General features: G+C 43.5%; 1 protein-coding gene across 1 annotated transcript in view; it reads right to left on the bottom strand.

The window, feature by feature from the left end:
• Positions 1-428: 428 nt before the first annotated feature.
• The window catches only part of kcnk9 (potassium channel, subfamily K, member 9), an 84,602-nt gene continuing 74,395 nt past the window's right edge, over positions 429-10,635 (bottom strand). Inside the window, exon 2 of the mRNA XM_038809221.1 lies at positions 429-2,486. Coding sequence (XP_038665149.1) covers positions 1,645-2,486 — 842 coding nt within the window. The 3' untranslated portion in view covers positions 429-1,644. The remainder of the gene's footprint in view (positions 2,487-10,635) is intronic.

The following is a 10,635-nucleotide window of genomic DNA, read 5'->3' as shown; positions in this document are numbered from 1 at the left end:
TGCAGGTATTTCTTTGGAACCAGTAGTAACTGCCAACCTGTAGTTGAACAATTAAACCAAGAAGTTCCTTTGTCCATTCATGAAAAAAATCAAATTGTCTCGGCTGGTCACATTTTGTGACATGGGTGCTGCCGTTATGTTACAAGAAAGGATGGTACAGTATGGGGGAGGGATTCTCTTTTACCTGAGTGCTCATTCATCCAGTCATTGTAAACAGTGGCTGTAATTAACTATAACATTTAAGTGACTGTAAATCTGATTTGGGAAAGTTTGTGAATGTCACTTTGCACATAAGAGTTGTCAAAAATGTAATTTTTATTGCATGCAAAATATTTGTCATTTATAACATCTCTTTATACTTAAATTCATCAGTTAAATCTTCCCTGTACATTTTCATTCAAATTTGAATATATTATATATATATATATATTCATAAATCTCTATGATGTCTGTTCTTTTGTACAAAATACTACCACTGAAGTTAGCTTCTGTGGTGCAAATTTACATGATTTCCCCTAACCATGTACATTCGTTATAAAAGCAACAATGTACATTTTGAAACGTGCCATATTTTAATGAAAAAATTAGAAAAGTGCATTATTTTACAACATTGCAGTAATTGTAAAGACAATGTAAAATATATACATGTTAGTGCAATCATTACAAAAAAGAAGCAACCCCAATAATTACATTTTGTACATAAGTCTGAGAGCTACCTTGAGTTGTAAACATTTTGTTACAGCTTCCTATCATTTGAACTATTTCATAGAACAGCAAAAAAAAATCAATTTTGGAAATAACAGTTAAAATCATTTAAACTGTTAGACCTTCTAAAGAAAAATATATTTTTTGTTGTTGATTTTCTAGTCTTATTGTTTTTACCCAGGCATTCAAAAACTAACTCCAGGTCATGCCAGTCATAACTGCGCTAAATAACTAAATGCAACTCCAGCCATTTATTTTTACTCCCCACAATGTTCCAACAAATCTCCACAAGGGGTGAGAAAGAACAAACGGCTGGAATTGCCACAAAAGCATAGATACTCATCATAAATCAATAAATATTAATGGTTTTATTAATTTCAATGCTAGTTAAGTTGTGTTTTCAGGTAAGTTACAAGGCATACCAGTTGTACAAAGCGCATGCATTTTAACTGGCATGCTAAAATGATCTTTCTGCACTTTACAATCCAGTAATATAGAGCCAGCTGTTGAAAACACATCCAGTATACCGACTGCTTCATGTGTTCACGCGCATGCTGTTTTGGCTACAGGATTTCGGTTCTTCTGTTCTGTTCGTCAAATCTGAAACTCAGTATTTAAACTGTTTTACAAAATTAATACCTGATGCATTGTTTCCACACATCCAACTTCCATCATAACACTCTCTCATTCTAACAGTTTACTGTCTTTCCCAAGCAGAATAATGCCAATCTAATGAGTCCTCTTGCTTGTAGTTTCAGTGAATTCCCAACGTGTTGCTTGTTGCCAAAACTCCAACTGCCACCTGTAAGGCATATTGTCGCTACTGTCGAGCTTTTATTAACCATGCTTCATGCTTGGTTTCTGAGTCCCAGAGAAAGGTTGCTTTATTTTCCTCACCTTCTCTAGCACGCTCAAAAACAAATCAAAATCACAAGTGTTTCAAATGGACTTTCTCCTTCTCATGAGCCTGTGATTTTCATTGAAGCTGTGCAAACCTGGCGACACAGAACTCACCGGAGAGGGGAACAGACTGTTTTTCAATGTGCTCGGTGAAATTTCTTCTATCTTGTAAGATACTGAGTGAAAGTACTGGGGATTGAGTTGGGAACTGAATGAATTCTGGTGAGATACCACCTGGTTGGTATACTCATGGGACCTGTAGCACATGCAGGAGCAAACAGACTGCAGATCTGTCACCTCTGTTTTGAACCGTTGCCGGCCTTGTTGGGAATCCTCCTGGATATGGATGATCATGCTGTTCCTATTTCCCGCCAAAGAAGCTCGCTCTTCAGCATCCCGCCGCTCATCTTCACTGTTCATGGTCAAAAACCTGAGAACCACAAGGTTGAGGAAAGCTCCAATAACCGTTAAACCCACTAAAATATACATAAAGCTAAAGGCCACATAGAGTGGCCTTTTCTGCAGAGCCTTATCCTTCTGGAGGGCCACAAAGTCCCCGAACCCTATTGTAGTCAATGTGATGAAGCAGTAGTAATATGCATGAAAAAAGTTCCAGTCTTCATAATGTGCAAAGGCAGCTGCTCCGATGCACAGGGTCCCCATGCAAGAGAAGAAACCCACGGTCACCATGTTCTCCATAGACACATCTGTGCTTTTCATGCCCAGGCATTGCTTTATTCGTTTCAAAAGGTATTTGACAAATGTGTTCATCCGTTCTCCCAGACTCTGGAACATGACTAGGGTCAGTGGTATTCCCAGCACGGCATAAAACATGCAAAAAGCTTTACCTGCATCAGTGTCTGGAGCTGCATGGCCATATCCTGCAAAGCAAAACAGAACACAGCCATTAGTCAAATTGTACCCACAAATTTTGGTGTTCGAGAATTTAATCTTCAACTCTTACAAAATGCCCTGATGAATTAATCTCAGCTGGAAAATTTTCCATTTTATTTCTTGTTGACCTTTGGTACACTAATAGGTGTTGCGTTATCTCAACATTGCAACTTGTTTGTCTTTGATGTTTAAAATATGCCCATCACCAGCACATACGAACAGAGGGCTGAAAGTTTCTCAGATGTATCTGTCATGAAATAACAAAAGTCTTTAATTACTAAATGATTTCATATCAATTTTGAATGTCAATAATGGTAAAACGAAAAAATAGAGATACTATAAACTTAAGCAAACACAACAATTCAAAATCAGCCTGAGGTCCAACACATATAAATTGCCAAGTTTTACAAAGAAAACTGTTAAAATTATACTGTGAATTCATGTTGACTTGGGTACTGGAAACCAGGGACTTGATTCAGATCAACCAACGCTAATTTAGCGTTTGACATAGGTAAAAGCAATGTTCATTACCAGAACGTACTTGGATTCATGTTTCCAGAGGTTTCAATTCACAACACCACTCAGCTTCTAAATATGTACTCTTCAACCCTAATAAATACGTAACTGAATTGCCATGATTTGAACTGGGATTCCTGTACGCTCTCGACAAAAATTGCATCTAATGATTATTTTGTTCAGTCAGTAATTCAAAAATATATGTGACAGAAAATATTAAACAAAGAATAGTTTGGCTTCCAGAATGTGGTGCTATTTCCAGGTTAAATGTTGCAATGGATGAAAAGTTCTGCCAGGGGATCTTCCGGTCCTGCTAATGGTGAACCCCACCGGTGGCACATTCCCCGCTGGCGGAGGATACGGGGCACGCGAAACCCCATAGACATCGGAGGGACCAAACGATGCCGCCGCCAGCCAATGGCGGGGCACCTGTGATGTTATCAGGTATCCTATAAACTTGTAAAAAGAAGGAAAGCAATTTATTCCAGTGCTTTGCCTTGTGTAGTCATTCTAAACAATGGCAAAGAATGGGAAATGCTTTACTCCAATTTTAGAATTAGATCCCCCAGAGCGAGTTAGACAAGTTCTAATAATAGCATCACAACAGCCATGTCATGACCCACTGCAGTGTCAAAGGGTAGGCCTGTCCCACTCTTCTAGCTGAAGAGAAAGTATGGTTGGCATGGAGGGAACACAGTGAAGTCACTATATTAATAATTAATTAAACGAAGGCAAAATTTTACATTCAAATATTTAAAGAAATTTGAATTTTTCACATCTACAGACAAACTTGTATGATTATTTCAGCAATTAGCACTAGGTAACACAGCGGCCAGGAGTTTCAAAGAGCAAACAAAGAACAAAGAAAAGTACAGCACAGAAACAGGCCCTTCGGCCCTTCAAGCCCGTGCCGACCATGCTGCCCGTCTAAACTAAAATCTTCTACACTTCCTGGGTCCATATCCCTCTATTCCCATCCTATTCATGTATTTGTCAAGATGCCCCTTAAATGTCACTATCGTCCCTGCTTCCACCACCTCCTCCGGCAGCGAGTTCCAGGCACCCACTACCCTGTGTGTAAAAAACGTGCCTCGTATATCTCCTCTAAACCTTTTCCCTCGCACCTTAAACCTATGCCCCTGGAAAGATTCAATGTAACTACACCGTGAAAATAGAATTACACCCCATTGTACCAAATTTACATGTTTCTGTTTTATGCCAGTTTTGATGCTATTGTTTGCATCTCCTTGGTTACATTTGCCAAAATCCAACTTAACTCATTAGAACAGCTAATCCTGTTCAAATGTCCAGTGAATGCAGGTTTCCCACATTTTCTGTGATAAAATATGAATTTGTCCCAAAGGTTAAGGTGCAGCAAGATCCAAAGTCACCATTTATGTTTTTAGCAGATTTTTATTTATTTCTCCATACTGAGGCCTACACTGCATTTTATAGCTTCAGAATCTGTAACATTAAAAAGAAAAAAGCTGCTACTTCGGCATTTTCTTAGACATGGAATTCTTAATGTACATAATTGATTATGTGATGGCTCCAAACTTTATCTTTCAGTCCATCAGTAAGATACAGAGGAACTAAAGCAGAAAGAAGGCCTATATTCTGCACTTTCTATTGCACACCTGCTATGGTACCCGGGGCCAGATCTCAGTTTATATTAGGAAACCGGACAAAATCCCAATTTGTAAAACTGTGAGGAAAGAATGCTTCACCACAGGTGTGACCACACTGAAAAATAGGAATATTTTATAGTAAAACAAACTTTATTATTATTATTAATAATAATCGCTTATTGTCACAAGTAGACATCAATGAAGTTACTCATGGTGCCTGTTCGGGGAGGCCAGTACGGGAACAGAGGAGTAACCACATTATCACAGAAAATAGCTTTTCAATTAACAGTTTAAAAAATTGTTATGGAAAACACTTTAACTACCAACTCATACCTTCTCTACCTCCAATTAAGCAAAGCCCATTACAGGTCAAAAGCTACTGGTAAATACAGTTAGCAAACACAGGGATTCTTGCTGTACTACCGTACAGAGATTTCCTTTAGAAAAGTAGAGAGAGATCCTTTCAAGCACAACCTGCAAATCCTTCTGTCTCTGCCAGACTCCTGCTCAACTTGACAGCATTTGGGGAAACTGTTATACAACTAAAAAACTCCCAGCAGACTGCCAACCCTATATAAACTGCAAAACTGCAGACAGACCTGGTTCCTCCCATTCATTATATCACCTTTATCCCACTCAGACCCCATTACCTGCTTACCTTAGTCTAAACACAATGGGCGGGATTCTCCATCCCGCGCGCCCATTTTCTTGTGCAGCGCTCCCCTACCGCCAGCGGGATCCTTCATCCCCCATCCCCCCACGCCGTCAGGAAATCCGCAGGCGTGAGTGTGCTGCTGGAAAAGCGGAGGATCCCACCGACAGAGAATCCTGTCTCAAATTATCTACTCTCCAGGGAATCTCCTGCAATCTCAACAAAATTCCATTTGACATCTCTTTGTAAACAGGTACATGGTTAGAATTAATGATCATCTCACTTTTACAACATCGTTATTGCATCATTTGTAGACATACCACCTGCCTGTGTGTTAAACCAGGGGCGGGATTCTCCGACCCCCCGCCGGGTCAGAGAATCGCCCGGGGCCGGCGTCAATCCCACCCTCGCCGTGTCCCGAATTCTCCGCCACCCGAGATTCGTCGGGGGAGGGAATCGCGCCGCACCAGTCGGCGGGCCCCCTGCCGCGATTCTCCAGCCTGCGATGGGCCAAAGTCCCGCCGCTGACAAGCCTCTCCCGCCAGTGGGAATCAAAACACCTACCTGACTGGCGGGATTGGCGGCGCAGGCGGGCGCCAGGGTCCTGGGGGGAGCAGGGTGATCTGACCCCGTGGGGTGCCCCCACGGTGGCCTGGCCCGCGATCGGGGCCCACCGATCGGTGGGCGGGCCTGTGCCGTGGGGGCACTCTTTTTCTTCCGCCTTCACCATGGTCTTCACCATGGCGGAGGCGGAAGAGACCCCCTCCCCTGCAAATGCGCCGGGATGAAATCAGCAGCCGCTGATGCTCCGGCGCATGCGCGGACTTACGCCGGTCAGCGAAGTCCTTTCAGCCCCTGCTGGCATGGCGCCAAAGGCCGTTCACGTCAGCCGGCGGAGCGGGAACCACTCCGGCGCGGGCCTAGCCCCTCAATGTGAGGGCTTGGCCCCTAAAGGTGCAGAGACTTCAGCACCTTTGGGGCGGCCCGACGCCGGAGTGGTTCATGCCACTCTAACATGCTGGGACCCCCCGCCCCACCGGGTAGAGGAGAATCCTGGCCCAGGACTTTAAAAAATATTACGCAGCAGATATATATTACCTTAACCCAGGAGTTTAATAACATTGCCGTAACAAATGTGTATATAATAAAATCTATATAAAAAATTATTACATCCATGACACCAATTGCAAATGGTCTGTGGAGCCCTCCCTCTTAAAGGGGCCAGGCTACCACATCTCTCCCCTGAACTCTTGTTGTAATTACCCTAACAAAGCTAAATACAGAAGTTACAAATGTTATAAGAGACAACCGGGGAAATAGACTCCAGCAAAACATTTATCGGCCCAGAGACCTAATAATAATAATAATCTTTATTATTTTCGCAAGTAGGCTTACATTAACACTGCAATGAAGTTACCGTGAAAATCCCTTTGTTGCCACACTCTGGTGCCTGTTCGGGTACACTGAGGGAGAATTCAGAATGTCCAAATCACCTAGCAAACACATCTTTCAGGACTTGTGGGAGGAAACCAGAGCATCAGGAGGAAACTCACGCAGACACGGGGAGAACGTCAGACTCCTCACAGACAGTGACCCAAGTGGAGATCGAACCTGGGACCTGGTACTGTGAAGCAACAGTGCTAACCACTGTGCTACCGTGCCGCCCACCTCCGGGTTCTTCCGGACCTCGTAGCCCTAACATAGGCATAGCATCCTTCTGAACAGTTGAATTGTCAATAGTCAATGTCACCTCAGGGGGCACCACCTCAACGACAGGCAATCTGGCCTCATTGGCTTCAAAGGGTGCAGCTGATTGAGCAGAATCAGAAGTCCATGTCTGCCCTTGGCGGACTTGTCGACTCCAAGCTGTAGGTCACCACCCCTGGACTCTGCAAGCTGTCAACGTGCTTCCTAATGGTCTTCCCATTGCCATTGACCACATATGGCATTGCTCCCGACTCGGCCACAGCCCGTCACGGACCTCACGGCTATACCACCCAATACTCGGTTAACCTCTCCTTTAGCCATGCGTTGAACATCAGTGGTTCCTTTATACGCGCACTCCGCCACCTGAGCTATCTTGATCGCTTTTTCTAACATTATCGTGGTTTCAGCCAGGAGCTTCTTCTGGATACTAAGGCTATTATAAATCCCACAAATCAGCCGGTCGAGCAATAAGCATGGTCCCGAACTCAAAGGGTATGAAGGTCGAGTCAGACTCTTCATGGTCTCTCAAACAGAGTTAAACTTATAAATTGGAGGATAATCGAGGGCTTTGTGTTGATATGTTCTTTGACCAATTTCATTATCTGGCCAAAATCCTTAGAGCCAGGTGCTGCCGGGGACATTAGATTCCTAATTTACTTATACGTTTGGAGCTCACAAACTGTCAGAAACTTTCTGCTTGACCTCGTGAAAGAATTGTGGAGCCGTTCGGTGAATTGACTCCAATCCTCAGCCCCATGGTCTATTTTCCCAATGATAGGCATTCTCACTCACGGTTTAATCATTCCCGTTTGTTGCTGGTGCTTCTCTACTTTCTCAACTGCTCCTTCCTTCCCCGCTCAATTCATAATGTCTGTCGGCTACGATCAAAAACTTTTACCTCACCACAAATGGGGTGACTCGAGACATACACTGGAGGCCCCTAATAGTTAGCAAAGGGGTTTATTTATTAAAGGCAAAGGCAGTAAATTAACAGGCACAGAACACAACACAACAGGTGCACTGTCATTTCTATGATATGAACAGGTCTTAACACTTCAGCTCAGGGGTCCACACTTTTTAGGGTCCTGCTCCCAGGGCAAAGACCCTATTGGCTGGGGTTTGCGTGATCCCGCGTGACTGGCCCCAAGCCTGCCATGTGGTCTGTGGAGACTGCCTCCTTAAAGGAGCCACGCCACCACATGGCACTACACTTTTTTCAAATGAATTATTAAACATGTGCATTAATGCCTTCCTCTGGATTCTTTCAAAATGCTTGGATGCAATCCATCCTGACCAGAGGTTTTATCCATTCTATGTTTTACTACTTTATTTAAAAATATTCCTCTTTTTTATTTTAAATGCATTTATCTCTTTGCTCATTTCATCATTCAATGCCATGTTTACCTTTCCCATAGCCCCAGCAAATACCGAAGAGAAATAATTACATTGGGGGGTTTTACGGCCCTTCCCAGTAGCGGGATCTTCTGGTACCGATGAAGGCAACCCCCCAAAGTAAGATTCCCTCCGGCGGGACTAGTGAGCCACACAAAATACTGTTGACTTCGTCAGCCCCAAAATATCCCACTAGTGGCCAATGGCGAGCCATCTCCATCGCTGAAAAACACCCAGGTTGGGGGGGGGGGGGGGGGGGGGGGGGGGAGTTGAAAACCCTGCCATCATTTTATTGCTTTCTGTGGTATTATCCTGTCTATACCGTAATGGCCCTATTCCCATCACAGCCTTTATTTTTTATTAATGTACCTGTAAAATATTTTACTGTTTTGTTTAATGTTCCTTGAAATTTCATTACATATCCCTCTTTGCCTTCTGATTTTTTTTTAGAACAACATAGAACATAGAATCCCTACAGTACAGAAGGAGGCCACTCGGCCCATCGGGTCTACACCGACCCTCTGAAAGAGCACCCCATCCAGGCCCATACCCCACACCATCTGCTGGTTTAGCACCGTGGCCTAAACAGCTAGCTTGTAATGCAGAACAAGGCCAGCAGCGCGGGTTCAATTCCTGTACCGGCCTCCCCGAACAGGCGCCGGAATGTGGCGACTAGTGGCTTTTCACAGTAACTTCATTGAAGCTTACTTGTGACAATAAGCGATTATTATTATTATCCCTGCAACTATGCCTAGGGCCAATTTAGTAGAGCCAATCCACCTAACCTGCACATCTTTGGACTGTGGGAGAAAACTGGAGCACCTGGAGGAAACCCACGCACACACGTGGAGAACGTGCAGACTCCACACAGACAGTCACCTGAGATTGGAATTGAACCCGGGTCCCTGGCGCTGTGAGGCAGCAGTCCTAACCACTCTGTCACCGTGTTCCCAAACCATTTTCTCTCCTAGCATGCGCTCCTCTGCTATCTATGTATTTGCTGTAACCTCAATTGATCCCTTATGTCTTTATTCATCCTTGGAGTCTCACTAGTGTTTAGTAAGATCTTTCCTTTTAGTGGAATGAATATTCCCTGCAATCTGTTGAACACAGTTTTAAATGTTTCCCATTGTTGTTCTTCATGATTGTTTTCCAGTCTGGCTTTCGATTTTATTTTCCAAAATTCTGTTCTCTGCCGCTTATAATCAGCTTTTCTGCAATTTCTTTACTGGTTTTCATCATACATCTTTCCTTCTCAATTGTCATTTTAAAGTAAATGATTTTCTAAAAGGTTCTAAATGTTTTAATGCTGGTGTCAAGCAAACAGTTTGTGCATTGATAACGAGATAAGCTATCTCTGGGGAATAGATCTCCTTGTGTACTTGCAAGGATGGTCTGGTAAATGCGGATTCTTCCAGTCCCTGTGAAGACAGTGGGTGGGATTTATCACACAACCTGCCACATGTCTCATGGCAGCCCCACCAATGGCCAGTGACAGAATCTTCCGGTCCTGCCATGGGTAAGGGAGGGGCTTCCTGTTGAATGCATTCCTCACCGCCAGGAAACCTGTGGTGGGGGTGGACTGTTGGCAAGTTCCGGTCAATAATCTCTTTTATAGAGAAAGGAAACCCCACACCTCCAATGGAAAGAAAACCACCGAGCAATATTTCACATTTCAAAACTTCTACCATGACAAATCAATTAAAACAAAAACATAATTCAACATTAAATAACAGGTTGTGGGTATTTCTTTTTTTTTAAATTTAGAGTAGCCAATTATTTTTTTTTCCAATTAAGGGGCAATTTAGCATGGCCAATTCACCTAGCCTGCACATCTTTGGGTTCTGGGGGTGAAACCCACGCAGACACGGGGAGAATGTGCAAACTCCACACGGACAGTGACCCAGGGCTGGGATTCGAACCCAGGTCCTCAACGCCGTAGGCAGCAATGCTAACCACTATGCCACATGCCGCCCAGGTTATGGGTATTTCAAATAAAAAGGTCAATTTCACTTTAAACAGTCAATATTTACAATGTTGATACGCATCACATTGTTACAAGCACACACATTAATTCCCACACAAATGTGGGATTGCACATGCAATCTCACAGTCTTTCCAACTCAGCTTTTGCTATGCATGACCTCGCACATCCCACTCAATCATGTTGGCCCTTGCGTCACATTCACCAGCAGCTGTATTACATCCAAAGTCCCAGGAAACACAAGGCATGGATGGAGG

The sequence above is a fragment of the Scyliorhinus canicula genome, chromosome 10 (genome assembly GCF_902713615.1).
Source record: "Scyliorhinus canicula chromosome 10, sScyCan1.1, whole genome shotgun sequence".
NCBI classification, from domain to species: domain Eukaryota; kingdom Metazoa; phylum Chordata; class Chondrichthyes; order Carcharhiniformes; family Scyliorhinidae; genus Scyliorhinus; species Scyliorhinus canicula.
This window is presented reverse-complemented; position numbering and strand designations above follow the sequence as displayed.